The sequence below is a fragment of the Aythya ferina genome (genome assembly GCF_964211825.1).
Source record: "Aythya ferina genome assembly, chromosome: Z".
In the NCBI taxonomy this organism is placed as follows: Eukaryota; Metazoa; Chordata; class Aves; order Anseriformes; family Anatidae; genus Aythya; species Aythya ferina.
This window is the reverse complement of record NC_140299.1, coordinates 9566837-9588761: the sequence shown is the minus strand read 5'-3', so window position 1 is coordinate 9588761 and position 21925 is coordinate 9566837. Positions and strand designations below refer to the sequence as shown.

Genomic DNA, 21925 nt, shown 5'->3' with positions numbered 1-21925 from the left:
AGGTGGCACACGGCCACCTCCCTGGCACAGCGTGGGTGCCACACGAGGTGGTGACAGCCATCCTCTTTTCATCACCAGGAGTTTCCAGGGGTGGGTAGCCCCCAAGCATCCTTACACCTTCTCGGGATGTCCTGGAGGCCAGGTTTTGGGTTCCTCCCGGGGAGGTGGTGCTGTCTCTGTCCCTCTCCCTACTGTCCCCACATCCTCCCCATCACAGCCAGGACCGTGCCTGGGTGTGGGGAGCCAAACCCACCCAGCCAGAAGGGAAATAACGCCCAGGGCTGCCAGTGGTCATGAAATGATCATTTAATGAAGACCGTCTCTCCTGGTGCATGTGTGTGTGCGTGTGTCTCTGTGGGCTTTTTTTTTTTTTTTCCTTCTTCTCTTTTTTGTTTCTTTTTCTTTTTTTTTTTTTATATATATACATCTATAAAAAATTCAAATACAGCATGTCAACAGTTGGAATACTAGGACGTACGGTATTAAATACTGCGCTTGGGTGCGGGCAGGGACAAGAGGAGCTGTCTTTACAAAACAGGGCCTGGGGTGGGGCGGGGAGGAGAGCAGAGCAGGACCGGGGACAGCCGGGGACAGCGGGGGACAGGTCTGCAGGGCACCAGCTCTAGTGGGGACAGCAGGGCTATTCTTATTTTCTCAAAGAATTAAGACAAAGACATCAATGGAGGCGATTCCCTGTATCCAACGTGGTTAAAAGAGCGTGGGGGTGTGGGGATGGGGGTGATGAAGGCTCCTCTGGGTGCTGCTAGGGGCTGTCTGGAGGGGCAGGCGCTGGGTTGCTCTTCCAGAGGGAGCTTGGGCTTTTATCATTTTTATCCCCATTTCAAACCCAATTTTTTTTTTTCCCATTAAGAACGAGCCAGCTCCCTACTCCTCACCGCACTTGTGAAAGCCACCAGTTCATCCTTCCACTATCCCCTGGGAGGGGACCGAGTCCCCACCCTGCACTCCTCTGGCTTTCCCGTGCGGTCAAGAGCTCGCGGTGACGAGTCCGGTCCTTGGGGCTCCCCCCATGGCCGTGGGCTGGGAGCGTCCCCCAGAAATGTCCCGTCCCCTCTTCCGAGCACGCTGTCACGTTGTCACCCGCGTCCCGGCAGCGCGGTGGCGTGGCGGTGGCACGTCTTTGGCGTGGCGGGTTAGCTGTATGAGCGATGGCGGGGCTGGCCCGCGGGGTCCCGGGGCTGCGGCACGGTGCCCGGGCTCGCTGCGCCTTGCTGGGAGCAGGGACAGGGCGGGTGGCAGGGGGACGAGTGCGTGTCCTCGCTCTGGGCTCGGCGAGGTTTTCGGGGCAGGTCCCCGGGGGCGGCGGCAGCGGCGGCGGCGGTGGTGGCTCTGTCCTCCTCCGCAGCGATGGCGAGAAGCGTGATACGTCCTCAATGTGTGCAAAATCGAAGAGATAAGAGACTCAAACCGGGAGGGAGGCGGAGGGGAGGGCGGTGGTGGCGGTGGCGGTGGCGGTGGGAGGTTGTCTCCGCTGGGCTGTGACGGACGGGGATCTGTGACGGGGAGGAGAGGGGTCACCAGTCTTGCTCCAGGCTCGGCTGTGTCCGGCCACCGACACTGGTGGCTCTGGGGACACGCCGAGAGGACTCTGACCTTTTCCCAAGAGGAAATTCACCTGTGCATCCAAAACCCCCATATCCTCCTCCCAGGGCCAGACTCTGCCTTTGCACCCCTGGCTGTGTGCCACCACCTCTCCCACTGCCACCACCAATGTCATGCCAGAGGGGAGCAAAAAACCCTGCACCCATGGGTGCTCCTCTATGGGCAAGTGACAGGCTGTGGCACTTCGTGGGTGGCACACACACACCCCCAGGGCAGTGGTGGCACATCATTTATGCCCCATCACTGCTGAGCACGAGGGGTCTAAGCCCAACCCCTTTGCAGGCTTTGGGAAAAGAGTTTGAAAAGACATTTTGAGAAATTCCCACCAGAATGCCTGATTTGGAAAAGCGGCCAAATTCAGTGCGTTGACCAATAACTGCAAACACACCCCAAATGCCTCATACCCAATTCTCCTCACCCACAGCCTGCTTAGTGCCCCCTTCCCAACCATGTCAGAGCCCCTCAACCCTCCATGACCCCCCCCAGCACCCCACCCCATCTCTCACCCCTCCAATTTGGGCCATACTCACTAAATAAAGAGGACACCATAAGCAGCCAAGACCAGTCCAGCTGTCCAACACACTGCCACGGCCCCGCTGCCCACCACGGCCCCCTTGTCGCAGATTTTAGTGGTGGGGGGTGGCACGAAAGAGGAGGTGCTGGTGCTCGTCGTCTCTGTGGGGAGGGAGAGCAGATGGTGAGGGGAGGCAGGGCACCCCGGGATGCATCCCATGGGGATGTCCCCAAATTGCCCCTTGCTGAGCTGGGTGGCTGGGATGATGAGTCAGGGGATGGCATGGTCCATGGGACTTTCACTGCTCTCACACAGGACCCAGAGGGTCCCAGAGTGCCCCCGGTGCACCATGCCCATGCTGGCCCTTCCCTGGTCCTACATAGGACCTGCAGCCACCCTGCTAGCATTATCCCGAGCCCCGCTGGGATGCCAGCCAGCAGTGTGGCACACCCCTGGGTCCCCAAACTTGTGTGTTCCCTTCCAAGCTGCCTCATGCCCCGCAGCCACCTGCTGTTAATCTCATCCAAACCTTGCTGGGACCCAGCCCTATACTTGGACCAAGGACCCCCACCGCGTGCTCTTGGTGCCATCAGGGGTGGTATTTGCATTTTGCACACACACCCCCTCCCTGTGTGCACATCTGGCCAGCTGTGCACGCACTCCTGGCTGGGAAAACACCCTGTGTGTGCTCACACACGCACACACACACGCATGTGTCCCCGGCTCCTGGCGCTTCCCTGCCTGCCCCCAGTGCTTCCCAGCCAGCCTGCAGCTGGTGCCAGTGGGGGGAACCGGCGCAGGGCCTGCTCCCATCCTTCTGGGAAGCCGAGGGCTGATAACATGCATTTGGACACGGTCCCAGCCCTTTCCTAGAAACAGAGGCTTGTTAACTTCGTGGCTTTTATTTCTAATTGGCATCGCTCCGAGCCATTGTGCGGGGTCGGAGGTGTGGAGGGGAGAGGTAGGACTGGAGAAGGGGGGGGGGGGGCAGCGCTCCAGAGAATAATAATAAATCCCAAGCTTCGCCGTGGCGCTTGGAGCATCCTGGTGAGGAGGATGCCAGAGGCAGGAGAGCTGAGTCAGCACTTTGTGGGACACTGCCTGACCTGCTGCCGGGGCCGCAGAGGGGCTGAAGGCATGGGCTCCCCAGGGCTGGGGGGTCTCCATGGCCAGGACCCCTGGGATTTTGTGCCATATGGGGGTTTTACCTGTGATCTGGGCCTCCGTGGTGAGGTGCTTGGGCTCCTCCGTCCAGGGCGTGGCATGGACAGCCACGCTCCAGTCGCTCCACGTGCCGATGTCGTTGTCTTTGGCGGCCACCTGGATGATGTACTCCTTGCCCGCGTAGGCATCCGTGATGGTGTGAGACGTCCCGTCCGACAGCTCGACCTGCGGGCAGCGGTAAGGTGATCAATGGGTTTAGTCCTATGGGGTTATAAAGAGACCTCACGGCACTTTGGTGCCATCGTAAGGAGAGGTTATCAGGCTCTTCCAGCAAAAACGCAGAAGAAGGGTGTTAAGGGCTGGGCTTGAAGCTGGCTGTGCACAAAAGGCAAGAGGCAGGGAGTCAGCCCTTGCACCCTTACGCCTGACATCCTCTAAGCCATCCTGAAGGCTTTTCTGGGGAGATTTTGGCCAGGGGCATGAGCACTGAGCCCAGCACAGGGGTGCGGGGGGAGATGCTCCAACTGCAGCTAAGCCAAGGGTGCAGCGAGGCTCCATCCTGCTCCCGGATTTGCAGAGACAGAGTGGAGCTGCTTCCTCTAGAGGTCACCAGAAACTAGTAAATGCGCAGGCAGGCTCCGCTCGGACATGTTGGGATGCTGGGACCCACGCAGGAGGGACAGAGGAGGAAAGCTCCACACCCACACGACCTGCTGGGGATGGAGCCGGGCTGCTCGGGCCTTATGGGGTCACCAAAGGGACCACTGTAGGATCACATTGCAGAGGCTGTGCTGCGTACCACCACGAACCCTTCTTTGAGATTAAAGCTTAATACCCTGCTGGCTTCGTTTCCCATTTGCCCTGCCCTTGTGTGGGGCATGGGGGGCACCCAACCCCTGAGTGGCCGTGGGCGCCCCTCTGCACAGCCCTTTCCTCCCCCCACACCCGTCTGATGCAAACCTCCTCCTCTGCAGACACGTGTTGGCAATAAACTTGTCTGGGGATGAGGATGAGGGCTCTGATGCAGCCCATCTGCTGGGGGGGAGGGAGGGCACGGTGCTTGGCCTCACAACCTGCTGATGGCTTCTAGCCCAAGCGCGGTGTCGAGGTCCCGGTGTTTTTGGCCAGCTCTGGGGACGGGGACGTGGAGCAGGGCAGGTGCCACAGCAATTTTTGTGCCCGGTGAGCCCCAGCACCCAGCCAGGGCTTGCAACTGGAGTGCAGGAGCAGGAGCTGTTCCCACCTCACCTGCACAGCACGTCCAACACCCCAGCACAGATTTAACCCTTCTGACTTACAAACCTCACCCACCAGCTTTCGCAGCCACTTTGGGGATCCCCACCAGCGAGGGGGGGACCCCTTTGTCCGTGTCTCTCTGTAGGCAAAAGCCTTTCTGCCCCCGTTCCCTCCTCGAGCACCGCATCCATCCCTCCGCACGCCCGGCTCTGCGCTCCCAGCTGCTCGCACGGCCCGGCCGGCTCGGAGCCCCACATCTGCAGCACATCTGCCGGCACGGAGCAAAGGGCCTCCTGCCGCCCGCGAGGCGTGAAGCTGCTACCAAACCCACGGGGGAGCAGGGCGAAAGGCGTGCATCTGTCCCACCGATGCGTTTTTGGGGCTGTATATGGGGGACGCTGAGCCCTGCCTCTCCTTGAACCCGAGGCTCGGTGCTGGTGCAGTGCAAAGAGGGGGTGCTGGCAGCTATTTGGGGTGCCAGGCAGGGAGCTTGCAGGTTTTGGGTTCCTCCTGCAGGCTTTGGTGTTTGGCATCATTCAGCCATGCTCTGGGGGCTGAGCCACCGCGGGTGCCTTTAATGCTCCGATCATGATCCCGAGGCACGCAGCCCTAAAACCGCTCCAGCACAGCTGTTGCTACTCCTAGGCTGGGATCAGAGGTCAGAGCGTGCCATGGTGCCTGTCCCCTGTCCCCTGTCCCCCCGTCACCCCGCTGCTTGATGTCGGGAAGAGTGGTTGGAGCCGTGCCACGGCAGCGCCGGGTGTCACCACTCATTTGGGATGCCGGCGAGATGAAAGGGGCCACGGCTGCGGGCTGCCGAGGGCCACCCCAGGGTGACACTGACCCCAGGGGTGGGCAGGAGGCAGCCCCAAAGGACCTAAGGGGCAGGGCGTGACTGCAGCCACCTGCACGGAGAGATGCCTGTACGGAGGGTGCTTTGCATAGGGCAGGGGCAGGCAAGTCCCCAGACCCCGGTGTGGCTCCGTGCTGGGTTTTCCCATTTCCAGCATGCTGGAGAGGCAAAAAGCCAGCTCTGGGATCACACGTGCTGCTTCTCAACTCAGAAACAGGGTCAGGCTTCTAGCAGCCCTCTTTAGTGGCTCATGGTCCCCAGCACTGTCCATGCCCAGCATTAGATACTCGCTTCCCAGAGTGGGCAGAGACATCCTGTCCTGCAAGAAAAGGGTTTTAGCCCATTTTACTTACAGGATAAGTGAAAAGGGAAATTCTGGGAAGTCTGGGAGGGTGGGGAAAAGAAGAGGAGGATGCCAATCCCTCCTGCAAGACACAGCTGAGCATCCTCCAAGTTGCACTGGGTCTTTGCTGAGACCCACACCAAACCCTCCCAGCTCCAGCCCTCCTCTGCCCCAAACCCAGTCTGGATCAGGGTGCTCAGCAGGGTCAGACTCATCCTGAGCAGAACATCCCACCAGGCTGGGAAGCAGGGGGCTTGTGAGGACGTGCTGGGGTTATCCAGCTGCCTTGTGGGTTTTTTAGGGCTTTTGGCACCCTCTGAGCTCTCCTGCCTGCTCTCTGACCAGGGTCACAGCAACCCTGCTGAGGTCCTGATGGTTGCTGCTCTGTAGGATTTTCTCCATCCTGAAGAGCCTCACAGCTCCCTTCCACTCGGGAGCAATTCCTGCTGCCCCCAGGGTGCAGCCAGTCTGCAGCCGAGTGTTTGCAGATGAGCATTGGTGGCATGATGGGGTCAAGGCTGTGCCTTGCCCGGGAGGATGCTCCCTGGGACCCAGGCTGGAGCATCTTGCTCGTGGGATCTGGGATGATGCTGCCCTAAGCTTTTTAGACAACAGATGAAAAGGGAAGGCAGAGATTATGGTATCCATTTCTCCTGTATACAGGATGTCTGGAGCTTTAGCTCGTGTTCTGCAAGTGGCATTTCTGAGCTGGGCAGCTGGAGGATGCATCCAAGAGGGGACAGCTTTGCTGTGGTGGCTGAGAAGTCCCTGGGTGGCTGAGCACAGAAATGCTGCTGCAGCAGATGGGAAAGCACGCAGGGAGCGGGTCCAACTGGACACAGACAGGGAGAGGTGGGGGGGATAGGACTGGGGAGGTCGTGGAGGGATGGATGGACACACAGCATCAAAGGGAGAGGGAGAAATTCCTTAATCCGCGTCCCTGCCACACAGAGACAAAAGTTGGAGGAAGGCTGTGCATGGTAATTTTTTTTGGATGGGGGGTCTGCATTTTGCAGCCTGCCTTTGTGCACCTGCCAAAAGTCACTCCGGCTGGCTGTGAAGCGCTGCCCAGATTAATGAGGGATCAGTAGCCAGTGCAATGCAGAGCTATTAGCATTGGAAAAAAGAGAGAGAGGGAGAGGGAGAGGGAGAGGGAGAGAAAGAAATGGAAAAAAAAAAAAAAAAAGCCCTTGAACACAGTAATTAAGCCGACAGCTTGCCTAGGACAGCATGGGCTGGCATCCCATCCCTTGCCATGGCCACAGACCCCCTGAGCCCATCCTGGGGTGTGTTGGGAAGCAGTGGAGGGGGCGATGGGAGGGGATCAGATGCATCTCTGAGCATCCCACATGAAAATGTGTTTGCAGCTCTGCTTTCCATTCCTTAACACCTCCTGCTCTCCTGTGTCACCCCCTCAGGTGACAAGGATGCTGGCACCCGTTGGTCCCACAGTGTAATCCAGCACTGACCTGTGAGGCTGGGACTGAGCAAACCCCAAAACAGACTTTGAGCTCCTGCTGGATGATCCCCTGGGTGCCCTCCCGGCAGCACCACCTGCCCCAAAGCTAAGGGGATGTGCAAACTGTCCCCAGAAAGGATAGAAAGCCTAACTATTTCCCTTCCTCCGTGGAAGAAGAAATCCACTGCTCCACATCAAAGGACAATTCGCTTTGCTGCCATCTTCACCCCATCCTTTTAGACACGGAGAGGCAGCCTCTGTGCACGCCTGCAAGGCTGACAACCTGAGGCTGTCTCCTTCTATCATGTGCTGATGCACCACTGAACTTCCTAGATTTAGCTGGGATGGGTGGGCTTCAAGTCAGAAGGAAAAACAGATTTTTGGAGAGGAGAGAGTGTGGATACAGCGAGCACCAAACCCTCTGTGTATGCTAGTGCAGAGACCATGCACCTACCCCAGGTGTTACATTGATCCTGGGTGAGCCTGGCTTCCCCAAAACAAAAGAAGCACCCCGGCTCTTGCAGGACTGAAGCTTCTCTGCTCACCCAGCCTCCACCACGACTCATAAGCATGGGAATGCAGAAGGAGAAGCCACGAGTGACCATCCAGAGCACAGCCTGGGTCTGACAAGCACGGTGCCTCCTCGGGGGTCTCCCCAGGTTATCTGGGATAATGGGGGAGCCAGGACCAGGAGGAGGATGGTGTTGCCATCAAGCTGCGATGAGCTTTGTGGGATTTGCTCACGTTATATGGGCAGCTGCTGGTTTAGGTGCCTTCATTCTGCAGAGCCCCAGGGGGACCTGCCCCTGGTGGGCTTTGCCCTTCCCCAAACCAGGGTTAACCTCCCCAAGCTGGGTCACAGCAAACAGACACTGATGCCTGTGAAACGATGCAGTCAGTGGCAAAGAGAGGTTTTGCTTTTCCCCTTCCACAGCCACGTCTGGAGATCAAATAGGTCTGACATTAATTACTCATAAAAGAGCCCCCAAATGCCTCCCTCCTTTTTCTGCAGCACTGCAGGAATCGGTTTGGCTAACTCCAGACAAAACTTTCTCCCTGGTCTCTGGAATAACTGAAAGGTGGGGAAAAGAGAAGGACCCTCCTTCCCCTCTGCTTCCCCTCCGCCAGCCAGGTAGCTGAGGAGCCCAGCGGGGTCTGAGCCATCGTCCCTGCTGTCACCCCACTGTAAAGGCTGCTGTAACACTGCTGTGCGCCGCCCAGCCCCAGCCATCAGCCTGGGAGGACGAGATATTGCAGGGCTCCTCCGCAGCCTGGCTTGTCTCACACCAGATGAGGCTGAATGGCTCCCTTCTGGCTTAAAATAAAGAGCATCTTTGAAAGCGCAGCTGTAATCTCGTTAATAATGGGACTCTTTCTCCGGATGCGCCTTCCCCTCCTGCCAAGTGACAACTGTCTGAGCTCGCCGCCGCAGGAGGATGGGGTCTGGGATGCTTGGGGCACTCGGCACCACTCTCCAGGCAGTGAGAGATGCATTTACCACGCAAAACCCTCCTCCTGCTGCTGGGGCTGATGCAGTGGCCTGGGGGAATACAGCAGACGTGCCTCCTACCCTCATCCTTCCCTGGAGCCCCCTCTAGCCCTGCTTATCCCATACCAAGCTGCAAGCAACAATTCCAGCCTCAATGTTTCACTCCCTCATATTAATTCCCCTCCTCCTTTTTTTTTTTTTTCCTTTTTTTTTTTTTTTTAATCAGTGACTTTGCAGCCAGGAGGGGAAGGGAGAGAAGTGCTGCAGTAAAAGCTACCAGGCGTGAAGCTGTAACGGCGCTGGGTCAGGGTGACCTCCCTGCCAAGGTTGCCTGGAGAGGAATGGAAGCACAGGCAAAGCAGCATGGCAGATGCAAACGGGCACAAAGAAGTGTGCCCGGTGCCAAGTGGCATTGCTGCCACCCCGGTGGGGACGTGGCTGCAGGTCACTCTGATTGCCTTCCCTCCCCTTGCCCGTCACGGGTTGCGTTAGGACATACTAGTGGGTTATGTCAGTCTGTGAGATTCACACGTTTGACCAAAAATGTTGCTTTGCCTGGGGAGATGTCCCTAAACCTGCCCTGGCTGTCACCCTGCAGCAGTCCCTGCACAGACCCCTGCTTGTGGCCCCAGCTCCTTATGTCCCAGCATGGCGTGAGGGCCTCTGCTTGCTCTTCTAAAGAAGGATGTTTCCAGCCTTTGCAACTGCTCACGGACGTGGCTCTAATGCTTCCAAAACAGAAGAGGAAGGAGAGAACCCAACCACATTATTAGCTTTAAATATCTCATGACCTTTTACTGCAAATCTCAAGATCTGAGGCGCAGCCCGCCTCACGGTTCGTTAACATTTCATGTTGTCAGCACGACCAATGGGTTCAACTAGACTTCTCGACGGCATCTGCAAATTGCTGGCAACTCACCGGAGGAAATCCTCCCTTGGCCTGGCCGCCGGCTCAAGAAGTACCTCTGAGCACCACCAGGTCCCCGGGCCATGCACTGAGCCCACCAGTGCTCAGCGCATGCTGTCTCTGTAAGAAACGGGAATGAGGAGGTCCTGACCCGGCTCCCAGAAGGAGCAGATCTGGTGCACGAGCCATCCCGGGCTCCCTAAAGTCCCCTGGGACATCCCTGGCCACGCAGCCACCTGCGGGGACGCGCGCACGGCCAGGGAGCCGCCTGCCCTCCTGCAGGGAGCTCGGCTGTGCGCACGGAGATGGCTGCTGTTGTGAGTTAACCGAAGGAGCCTGTAAAACCAGAAACAGGCTATTAGCAATCCATTAGGAAAGGGTATCCAGTTCCAGCCTAGGTAATCCATTAGAGGAACATCTGAGAGCATTAGGAGAGCTCGCTTGGGGCCAGGATGGGGCTATAAAACAGAAGAGGAAACCATGCTAATCTGGCTTGAATTACAAACTTAAAAGCAGGAGAAAAATAAAGGATACCCTAAACATTTAATGTTTTATATTTAGGAGACAGAACGTGAGATTCTGCCAAAAAGAGAGAATAAAGAAACCTGTTTAGGCTACAAATATCCCATCTCTCTTCTGGCAGGAAGGAAACTGCCAGCCCCAATTCCAGAAAGGGAGGTTGCTCAGCTTTCTGGGCGAGCTCGGTGCCAGTGGGGCAGAGGGGAGTCAGCGTCCACCTGATCTGACACCAGGTCTTGTGCCACATTTGTGCCCTGAACAGAGAGGAAAAGCTGGTGGCCAGGTTCAGTGGTGTTTCTGCGAGGTGGTATGATGGTTCTGGTGTGAGGAGCATCCTGCACACGTGGACGCTCATCATCTCTCCGCGCTAATAAATCCCAGAGCGCACGCTAATAACTCCCAGAGCAAACTCCAACACGAGAGCTGCTAAGTGGTCTGAGCGGAAATGCGCTGCTGAGCCAGGGAAAGGGATGCTGAGGCTCAAATGCACCTTTGCAAGCTCTCTGCCATACCAGGGAGGGGACAGGGGTCCCTGCCGTGTCCCTTGCTCTGCACATCCTGGGTTGGACGCCCAAGCATCACCAGGCTGTCCCCGGGGGGGCTGCGGGTGCGTGCTGATGGCTAGCTGGCCCAGCAGTGCTCTCGATAAGATCCACTGCTCCCGCCACGGACGGCTTCATCTTCTGGTGCCAAGGCCTGGCATTATTAAAATCCTGAAAGGAAGAGCCTGGGAGAAAGCAGACGCTGATTGAATCAGGCCCTACGGTATTCGACAGCTCGACATCCATCTGATCCTATTAGTGCTCATTCAGTCCTGTCTGCCGAGGTGCTGTGCATAAATCAGCCCCTGTGCAGATAATGGGAGATGGAGGGGAGGAAGGAGAGCTGCTGCTTCTGCCAAGAAACACCACGTGCGAGCACGGATGGCTGTGGCTCTGGCCAGTCCCTGGTGCTCCCTAGTAGCTGTGCTCCCACAGGGATGCAGGACATCCCCACGTGGCACCCAGCCCGCCAGGAGAATTAAAACTGCGCTGTGCAAATATGAATCCTGCTGCATCCTATCTCAAGGCACCCATCTCACAGAGGAGAGACCACCACCTCAGGACACGTGGGGTGGCTGAGCCGGGCTTGGTCCCACCAAGCCATGCCCTTCCCTCTCCTGGGCTGGATTTTGGGGTATGGAGGTACCCTCAAGGTGCCAGTGAGCAATAGATTTAGAGAAGCAGAGCTCAGCATGGCTTGGCTGTGCTCACAGCATGCCAGCACCACAGGGGTCACTTCTGGGGGCAAATCCCTGCATTTGCAGAGTGCCCATGTGGGCTAAGCAGGGCTGTGTCTGCTTGCATCAAGGGGGCCCAGGGCTCTGGCTGCTGCAGCACTGCCATCCCCGGTGTTCAGGAGCTGATTGAATTAGGCTTCGCAAATAATTCATCTGATGAATAGTGGCAGTTTTCCTCAAATCATGCACAAATCAGATTTTTCATTACGCAGCCGGCAGGGTAGGGAGTCAGAAAGCAAGGCTGGTACCTCGCTCGTTGAATGTTTGCACTCGCTCACCGAGGAAATTATTCCCCAAACACACTTCTCCACCAGCCAGTGACTGGGAAAACGTGACTCACAAGGGGTCACAGATTACAAGTGGCACCAGAACCACCATGCCCTCATGGGATGCGGAGAGAGGAGCTCTTCCAGCTCTCCATGCACCCACCCAGAGGACTGCTCTCCCTCCCCAGCTCAGGGCATCTTTAGTAAGGAGAAACCAAGTTTTGACTGCCCTGAAGTTGCCTTTTGCAGCCAGGGTGCCTTGCCACCAGTGCCCCCAGTACCTCCCATGAATGCTGTGTGCCTGAGAGCACTGAGGGAGATGCCACGCTGTCCCCTCAGAGGCACAGCTCCCAGCACCTTCTGGTGGAGGCACCAGCCAGCCCAAAGGTGTCGAGGCAGGAGGTGGCTCGCTGGCACTCATCACGAGGACCAGGCTGTGGCAGGGGAAAACATCAGCTTAATTCCCCAGCAGTTTCACAAGATGAACAAATTGACATTGCATTTCATATTTCCCATGCATTCTCCCCATTTTTCCACGATTTGAACGTCTACCCCCCCAAATGGAAATACTGTCCCCAGCAAGCGAATATCCAAACTCCCCCATCGCTGCCTTACCCCAGCGGAGCGCTTGGCGGCTGCTCTCTCCCTCTCCATGAGAAGAGAAAGGCAAGGAGAGACAAGTGGGAGAAACCTCTCCCAGCCCCTGTCTGGTTTTCAAAGCTGTCAGCAAAACGCTTCAATCTGAAACAAGACCCATGTCGCTGCCTTATCAAAGGAAAACAACAGAAAGAGAAAAAGCCGCTGGGATGACGACGAATTACAGAGACACAAACATGGCACAAAGCCTCTCATCCCCTTTTTGAGATATTTTTCTCCCTAAGAAGAGCTGCCTGGCAGAAAATCCCGCTTGGCTCCGCAGCACAGGTGAGCTCCCCGGGGACCAGGTGTTGGCTCCTATTTGTCTTTTGTTTGGTGGGGCAAAATGGTTCATCAAGCAAAAAACTGATACGCTTGCCTAATTGGCTTTCCTCTGGCCCAGCTCAGCAGAGAAGGGATGTTGGATGAGACATGCCAGCGCGGCAGCACTTCTCATCCAGAGGCAGATTGCTTTCCTTCACAAGTGGAGCATGCAAGCAGCGCACGGAAAAAAAAAAAAAAAAGCAAAAAGGAAAAAAAAAAAAAAAAGCCTGTTCGTTATCTTCCTGCAACTAACAAATGAAATCTGTCCTCCGGGCTGCCAAGGATTTCACTGACATTTTTTTTTTTTAAAGAAACAAGAAATAAAAGTAAGAGGGACGATAACATCACGGCAACTGCTCCATTACCAACTGTGCTCTGAGTTACGGCGAGCGGTATTTTATCTTCAGTTCAAAATCTAAATGTGGCAGAGGCACATTTAAATGCAGTGACATTTATACTTTGAATGCCTTTTACATCTCGTTGGCAGGTTTTATATAGAACATATGTATGGAAAATAGATACAGGCCACGGATTAAAATGAGGAGAGGGGAGAGCCTGCAGAGCACATTTGTAGGCAGAATGTGACTTGAAAGAAGGAGGGAGAGAGGAGGGAGGAGGGAAAGGGAGAAGAAAAGGGGCTGTGCTGCCTGGGCAGTAAATAGACATGTTTCAGTCCCTGACCACTCGTTGCCAGCACATCCCCACGTTGCCACCGCGCTGCCTCCTGCTCAGCATCACTTACGTGCTGCCACTGGTCCAGGATGAGGGGCCGATACCGCAGGAAGAACTTGAGTGGGAAGGACTCAGGGTCGGGCCAGGACGAGGGGTTTTGCCATGCCACCTCCAGCCGCCGGGGGTTATTGGGCACAGGCTTGGCCACCACGCTCTCTGGAGGGTCTGGCTTTACTGGAAGAGAAAAGATTGGGTGTTAAAGCCCAGGTGATGGCTGATGAGACACAGAAAAACACTTTTTGTGTCCACAGGCCAGGTCAGGGCCATGGCTGTCCTGGTGCAGAGTCACCACCACCACGGAGATGTCAGTGGTGGCTGGAGCAAACTGCAGCCCTCGTCCCCACTGGTACTGGGGTCACAGCAAGGAGCCCACCAAGCCCAAACCCTGTTTTTACCTTTCTTCTCCTGGCTGCTGGGAGTCTGACCCACCATCACACCTGCTCATCTCACAGTAACAAGGCAGAGTTTGGCCCCTGATTTAGGGCCAGGGATCCCAGGTGTTGGCACATTGTATGCACAGCAGGCAAAGGACTGATGCTCACCTTCCACCCCAGGTCTCTTTCACCCCTGCTCTGCTTTAGGAACAGGGGGGTATTTTCTCATTTCCTAGCATGGATTTCAAGAGAATATTAAATGACTGCTAGCTATGCAATGTGCTTCATTGTTGCTGCTACTTTAAAGTGCTGGGAGCAAACGCTGTGATGCACGGCATTGCCTGCTGCAGGGTGAGCCCAGCTCCTCACCAAAAGTCTGCTCAGCTCCCAGCAGCTCAAGCTCCCACTTTGTAATAGCAAAGCCCTAAAAAGCCCAAAATACGGGTTGTAAAGGGATCTGGCAGGCTGGCTGCAAAGCACATCCCTCCTGAGGAGCTGTGCATGGGGATGTCCTGCAGGCTCTGCTGTAGGCTTGGGGCAGCTGGGGTGAAGGGGGCTGTCTGTGTGCTCTGAGAGCAGTGGTGCACATGAGTCCTCGTGCTCCAGGCATGTTCTCAACATCCCCCAAATCCACACGAAGTATGCGTGAAGAAACTGTCACCCCTGGCCTTAAAATCCCTGGATTAAGCAATGTAGCCCCGTTCTGAGCACCTTGAGCAAAAGCTGGTGAAGGCACTAGCACCGATCTCCACTCCCAAGCACGGAGCAGGGATGCCAGGGCCAGGAGGAGCCCATCCCAGTGCGGTCACCCCAAAGAAGGTACAGCAAGGGGGAACCCCACGAGGCAGGCAGGAGCTGCTGCGGAGGGATGATTTGCTGGTACTGCAGTGCTGAGCTACTCCAGATGGCTGTGTAATTCCCCCGCTTGCTTTGAATCCCTGGGCTTGGGCTGGACATCAGCTTCCATCGACAGGGCCTTGGAGTCCAAACACATACGGAAAAATATAAATCCAGCGCTGGCTCGGCGGGCTGGGTTTGCAAAACAAAAGTCTGCTTGGCTGAACGAATGCAGATGACTGCAAACTGCGGCTCCCCGGTAAGGCATGAAAGCACTGGGGTGGGGATGGCCGCGATGGGGTGTCAAAACTCTTGAGCTGGGCCCTGGTGTAAGGCAGGGGACTCAGTTTTGCTTTTTGGTGTGAAAACACAGAGCCCTGGCAGAGGGATGCTCAAACACAGCCACGCCAGTGCCGTGGCGGGTTGGAGAAGAGCAAAAGACGGTGCCCTGATGCTGAGGGGGGAGCCAGCCCTACATTTTGCAGGGATGTGATCCCCTCACATGGGTCGGTGTCTGTCCCTGGCCATGAGGGAAGGCTGTCCTGGCTCTGAGTGTGCACAGCAGAGCTCCTGGCTGCAGCGAGCCTTCAAACGGCGCCGTGTTGATGGGAAAACCAGCAGTCCCCAGCACGAGGGCTGCAGCAGCCTCCCCACGTGTCCTCCCCCCATCCGTGGGACTCCTGCCCAGGCTTGTGTGAGGCACAGCAGTGCCAGCCCCTCCAGGAGCACAACGCTGGAGCCGCTCCTGCCACGTCCCTCCAGCACAGCGGGGATGCCAGGATGTGGGGCCCCACATCACCTCTTGCACCTCATCCAGAGCTTGACCTTGAAGGAGTCCTTCATCCTCCGCAGCATCCCAGGTCCCTGCTCCCCACACAGGGACGAGCACTCCGCTTTCCCCCAGCCTTTGTCTGCCCAGTCCATTTAGAGAGCAAATTGCGAGGCAGGGGCTGTCTGGCTGTACATCAGTGAGCATAATAGAGCCCTGTCTTCAGTGCAGGCCCGCAGGCAGTAATGCAATATAAGCAATAATAGTAATAATAATAATGGACGATGGGCATTAGGCTGAGCATTGGTTAAGCGGCCACAAAACCAGATGTAACATTATCCCACAGAGCTGACGGAGCATCTCCAAACATTCCTGAGAAGGAGACACAGGATTTGGCCAGGCCGCAGCTCACAGCTCGTCCCGCTTCACTTTCAGGATGAGAAAGGGCCCAGCAGTTATCTCTGTGTTTTGCTGTCAGGCCAGGCTTTTCCTAAGGCTCTGCAGGCTCACACAGGACCACAAGTATCTATGGAAGGAGGTGCTGCCTGAGCCCCCTCGACCACCGGGCACCCGTCCTCCCACCCCGCACTGAAATGAATGCCCTGCGGCCGTTAAATATCCCCTGGCATTTTCTCTGAGAAGAACGATATTAAACTCCATGTCTTAGCCAAATGTCAGTCTCGGTAATTTAATTCTGCCTCCCTAAGTAGTATGAATTGAACTGACCTTCTGCCTAGGCAACTGTATACCTGTGTTCAGGGACTGAATTCCTCACAGAGGCGGGCACATTCGTCCTCACGCAGCCCCTCTGCGATGCTCTGTGCTTTAATCACCCCAGAGCCACAGCTGAGAGCAACTTTCCCAAGGTGACACAGGGGACAGGGGTGGCAGATGTGGCAAGGCACCCATACCTGCATGGCCACCTTCCTCCTGTCCTGAGCACTGTCTCCTTTTTCTAAACCACTCCATCCCATCAGGCTGGCATGAGGTAAGGCAGGAAACCCTGTTATTAACCCTTTGGCTCATTCACAAAGCCTCCCAGCTCCTTTGGGGTACAATTCCCCCTTGCAGGGTTTAGCACCCAGCAAACCTTTCTGCTCTGTCTTGCTCAGCTCTGCCCATGCTCCCAGGGCAGCTGCAGCCCTGCCTGCTCTCGCCATCTCGCCAGCCCAGAATGATCAATGCTACCAGGATGCTATATGTTTAATGATGTGTATCTCCTGCTGCTAATTTGCCCCAGGCTCCCATTAGGAGGAAGGCAGGCATTGCCACCAAGGCAGGATGCTGGCCTCGTGGTGATTGTCCCTGCTTGGCTGCAGGATGCTCATGCCAGCTGTGTGGAAGGGGGGGATACATCCTGGAGGACCATTAATGTTCCAACACTGCCCCAGCCACGCTGCCTGGCACCTTCTTCTGCCTCCAACCCTGCCCTTCTCCTGCTCTTCCAGCCCCTCTCCCACCTCCTCCTGTCTTAGGGCCAGAGCCCTGATGCCTGCAGGGCTTTGCGCAGCCTTGCCCTCCCCACGCTCACCTTTATTAATATTGATACCTTTGCAGAAAACATAATTATGAAAAAAATTGCCAGCAGCGAGCCAGGGAGGAGGGCAGCCCGGATGTCCTCGAGATGAAAGATGGGGGCCAGAGGGCTAGAAACCCTCTTCCAGCCATCACTGGAAATGGAAACGCAGAGCAGCCCCTCGCAGCTGGCTGCTAATAACTGGCACCACGCGACCGCCAGCAAGGCATCGGCTCGGGATATCAAAAGAAAGCACCAGTCATTTTCCACTCAATTAGAGTCATCTTCCGAGCAGCTGGGGAAGGGATTTTCTGCTGGGGACTCTGGTGGGGGAGGAAGGAAGCAAAAGCAAAGGAGGTCACTTCTTCGCAAGGGTCTTTTTGTGACCGGTCGGCGGGTGGTCCCAGCGGGGAGCAGCCTCGGCTCTGCACTCACCCTGGCTCCAGGCTGGGCATGAGAGCAGGATTTGTGCCTGGCCTCGGATGCCTCTGTCCTTTGGCACCAGTGAGCCAGTGCAATGATTTTGTCCCGAGACATGGGTTTTTCTGCTCCTCCATCTAGCAGAGCAAAGCTCAGTGTAACCTTAAAGATGAGAGTTCAGCTTGGGTGATGCTGGTGGCATCTGCTGGGTGCCACTGGCTGTGCTGGGACACAGGCTCACCCCTGCACTATGCATTTGCAGCTATGGAGAGGAGACCCCAAAAAAAGGTGCAGACATGCTTGTGCAAGGAAAGCAGGCGGGCTGAGGCTCTCCTCCCACTCAAAGTCACCCAAGCAGAATTGCTTGGCAAAATGTACTAAGGCAGCGCGCTTGTTTTAATTGAAAACAACACCAGGAAGGCACAAGGAGAAGCTCGGTGACGGGTGAAGCTCGTGGTGGCTGAGTTCATCCTGAAACAACTCTGCTAAGCCTGTCAGCTGCCTGCTTAAATGCTTGCTCACCACTGCCTCTGCTCTTCTTATGCACAGCAGCCGTAAAATATCCCAAGGAGGAGAATTTCGTAGCTGTGCAGAACGTGGAGATTTTAAGGCCAGAAGACAGCGAAGCTCCGTGCTGTCCCATCACCCCCTCCCCAAATGCCTTTAAGCATCTGCCACGGGGTGCTGGGGGTCTCATTCTGCTTCATCTGCCGGGACACATCTGGTTCCCCTTCATCCATCCCTCCGGGCTCTCTGGGTATAGGCAGCGATATTGCGCCCGTGCTAGCAGCCGGCCTCGCTCTCTGCTCCTCTGACCCAGCTGGGTTCAAGCTCCTGGTCCGAATCCGGCTTGTGCTGGTGCTGGGATGGGTGGGCTCGCAGCCAGACGTGCTTCCCCAGGGGGGCCGCCCTTGTGTGCTGGAGTGGGGACGGGCAGATTCCTCCTCCCGAGGTGGTGCCGGCTGTTTTGCTCAGGAGTGGCACCAGATGTTTGCAAAGCCAGGCAGGGCATGGGTGGGATGCAGATGTTACAGGAGGATGCCCTGAACTCCTGCAGGAGGGAATGCAAGGAACTCGGAAAATGCAGCTTAATTGCTGCCCTGGGCCTGCAGGCTGGAGGTTACCTTCGTTTAAGGAGTGTATCTTCCACAAAGACAACAGTTTCCATTTAAAGACACCCAAACAGCTGGAACTCCACGTTTCCCTGCTAAGCTCCTTGCCTTGTTACTAATATTTGTGCATCAAAGAATAGGAACTTTGGACATGGACCACAGCTGCGGGGACACAAAAAGACAGTCCCTGCTCCAAAATAATTTCCCCACTCCTGACACTCTGTTTTTTGTTTCATGTTTTCCAGCATTTGGGGTAGAAAGGGAAAATCTGGAACAGTGGTGGAGCTCCTCTTCTTGCACTCTGGCTCTTACAGCTGCTCAGGACTGGCACATGCAGCACATCCAAGGCGTTGACTGACTGCTGGCTGCACTTCAGGGATTCGTTTCTTTATTTCTCTGGTCCAGTAGTCGCCACATGTAACCAGAAAATTGTTTTTCAGCTTGTTCCTGAACTCCTCTCTCCCATTTTTCCTGTTCTTCGAGAATGGACAACCTTGTCACTGCACCGGCTGCAATCTGCCTTTGGCTGGTGGCAAAATCCCCGTGCCCAGCTCCCTGCTTTGTCACTCTCCTCACTGAATTGCTTGCTCCACGACCATCCATCACTGCTGGAGGAGCATCATCAGCAGGGCTGAGCTCTCCCTGCCTCAGTCGGTGCCAGGCAGAGGCTTGGCCAGCACTGCTGCAGCCCTGCAAAGGGCTGGGAGATAAGGCAGGACACAGGCATGGCTGTTATCACACTTGGGTTTTTACAGCTGCCCTGCAGGACTCTGCTGGGTGCTTACATCCAGGGTGCCATGGGGTGCTCTGAGGACCAGAGCAGCCATGCACGGTCAACCCTGCCACCACGCCTGGGCTACACGAGCTATGCATGCACATGGGAGGGTTTGTTCTGCCTAGGGATGGGGAGAAGGGGATGGGATGCTGTAATTTTTCTTCCAGTTCTAATTCCTGTGACTCTGCTTCCAGCACAAAGAGCAAACCCCTATTTTAGGAATGCTCAGAGGAGCAAGAAAGGCAGTGCCAGGGACCACACAACTTTCTCAGCCCTCTGCCCCCATACACAGCAGTCCCCTATCAAGGAGGAGCACCAGCGGCCATAAGACACCTGGACCACAAGGGACAGGACTAGGCTAAACACCAGGCCACCAGTGGGACCACCATGTGCATCCTGCCCTGCTCCCCCAACCCTGCAGCCCCCCAGGTGAGTGCAGCAGGAGGGCAGGAGGTGCTCCAGGCAGGCAGCAGCAGTTCCCCTGCAGCCTGTGGAGAGGCCCCTGCTGGAGCAGGCTGTCCCCCTGCAGCCCATGGGTCCCACATGGAGCAGATCTCCATGCTGCAGCCGCCCCATGGGTGGAGGAGCCCCTGGTGGAGCAGGTGGATGTGGCCTGGAGGAGGCTGCGGCCCATGGAGAGCCCCCGCAGGAGGAGGCCCCGGGCCGGAGCTGCAGCCCGTGGAGAGGAGCCCACGCAGGAGCAGGGGGGCTGGGGGGAGCTGCCACCCGTGGGGGACCCGTGCTGGAGCTGTTTGCTCCTGGGGGATGGACCCTGTAGTATGGACAAATATCTGGAGCAGTTCTTGAAGAGCTACTGCCTGAGGGCAGCCCCCGCAGGCTCAGTTTGGGAGGGACGGCATCCCACGGGAGGGACCCCATATGGGGCAGGGGCAGAGAGGGACCGTGAGGGAGAGGGACAGACCGCAGCCCCCATTGCCTGTTCCCTTGTGTTGCTCATGGAAAGGACATAGAAGAGGGTGAATATGGGGAGGGGAGGTGTTTTTAATTTGCTTTCAGTTTCTCACTGCTTTAGCTTGTTAACACCTTCTATTGCAAAAACACAATTTTGTTTCTCACAGCAATAGGCAATAAATTACATTAATCTCCCTACTCTGAGTCTGTTTTGCCCGTGATGATAACTGTTGAGCAACCTCCCTGTCCTTATTTCAACCCTTGAGCCCTTTTCATCTTATTTTCTCCCCCTCTTCCTTTGAGGAAGGGGAGTGAGAGAGCAGTTGTGGCAGAGTTTGGCTGCCCAGCAGGGTGAAACCACCACAGGGAGGGCACCAGGAGGATGCCAGCGTGGCTCCATCTCACGCCCAGGCATGCAGAGGCTCCACCTGGAAAGCCTGGCCCTTCCCTGGCCCATCGCTCCGGCAGGAGATGCTGTGCACGGAGCAAGCCAACCCCAACACTGGCTCGGAGAGGCCAGGTTCTGCCGCGGAAGTTACCTATGGCGAACTCGTCAAAGGTGAGAGAGGTGGAGTTTTTGCCCAGAGCATTCGTGACTGTCAGAGTCACCTTGTACTTCACCGTCGAGAAGAGCTGGAGGTATCTGATGTGACACCTGTTTTTGGGAAAGATGTCCTTCTCGCAGACCATCTCTCTCGTGCCGTGTCTGGAAAGCAGGGATGAGAAGAGCTGTTAGCTACAGAACAACGCTTGGGATGGGGATGCACACACACAGCTGGAGAGGAAGAGGAGGCAGCAGCAAAGCGGTGACCCCGCTCAGTCCACAGTTCCCACGTGCCATTTCCCCCACAGCCAAAGGTCTGCAAAGGACCTGGAGGATGTGTTATCCTGGAAGCCTGCAGAGAGACCATGAGGAAGGCCATCATGCTGGCCCCAAGCAATGCCTGCTGCTGGTCTTCCCCCACTGCACTGCAAGGATGAGACCCCACAGGGGATGATTCTGCCTCTCCTGTGGGAGGACCAGGCTCTCCTTTCTGCTGAAAAATAAGGCCCAAAAGCTAAGGCATGGCACTATAAGGGTTGTGCCAGGGTGAGGGTGATGCCATGCCATGGCCAAAACCAGCTTAGGGGCATTGCAGCTGCCTGGCCACAGCTGGCACACTGCAGAAGGGAGCGTGGCTGTCCCAAACTTGCCAAAAAAAAAAAACATCAGGCACAACCTCCAGCATGGACAAGTGGTGGAGAGAAGATGGACTTTGGGGCACAGAAAGGGGATATGGGAGATGGAGGCTTTGGCAATCTCCTCTGGGCAAACGGGAATTTCTTGCGACTTTCTTTGAGAATTTGGATGTCCCTGCAGCACCATCCCCCAGGCCCATTTTTTGGATACCGACCCCATATGCTCAGCACAGGTGAGACCCATGGCACCTTTTGGGACCTGCTCCAGGCTGCAGGGGACAAGTGCTTCCATTGCTGCACCCTTCCCTGATGGGCACTTACATGACAGAGATGTTGAAGGAATTGGGGATGTAGGTGGGGCTGGGCAGGTGCCAGCTGCAGTAGAAACCCTTCGGGTAGTTGTTGGACCGGCACATCAGCACTGGCTCTTTCGGGGGAGCTGCAGAGGAAAGAGAAAGGGGAATTATTCATCAAGTTGGGCTTATCACCAGCTCCTAAATAAGGGGATGTCCCTCCTCTCCCAGCTGGAGGGGGACATACTTTTCAAGGAGAACCCTGGCGGTGTAAATCAGCTTGAAGCATGTCCCGTGTGTGCTGCTGAGATCCACCACGAGACCGTGCCTCGGACTGTGCAGAGCTGCTCACCTCCTCCCCCAGCAGGTCACCTGCTCTGATGAGATAAGGGGT

At 56.3% G+C, this 21925-nt stretch overlaps 1 protein-coding gene across 6 annotated transcripts in view; it reads right to left on the bottom strand.

The window, feature by feature from the left end:
• Positions 1–291: 291 nt before the first annotated feature.
• CNTFR (ciliary neurotrophic factor receptor) overlaps positions 292–21925 on the bottom strand; it is a gene marked incomplete at its 3' end in the record, with an annotated part of 175404 nt that continues 153770 nt past the window's right edge. For 5 of the 6 annotated variants that reach the window (XM_084505076.1, XM_084505078.1, XM_084505079.1 and 2 more), the window contains 6 exons: positions 21560–21677; positions 20599–20765; positions 13355–13518; positions 3346–3526; positions 2154–2298; positions 292–1514 (listed from right to left, as the gene is read on the bottom strand). In XM_084505076.1, the coding sequence (XP_084361202.1) occupies position 1514; positions 2154–2298; positions 3346–3526; positions 13355–13518; positions 20599–20765; positions 21560–21677 (776 nt within the window). Of the gene's footprint in view, positions 1515–2152; positions 2299–3345; positions 3527–13354; positions 13519–20598; positions 20766–21559; positions 21678–21925 lie in introns of those variants that run through there. The other variant, XM_084505077.1, reaches the window with a different exon arrangement.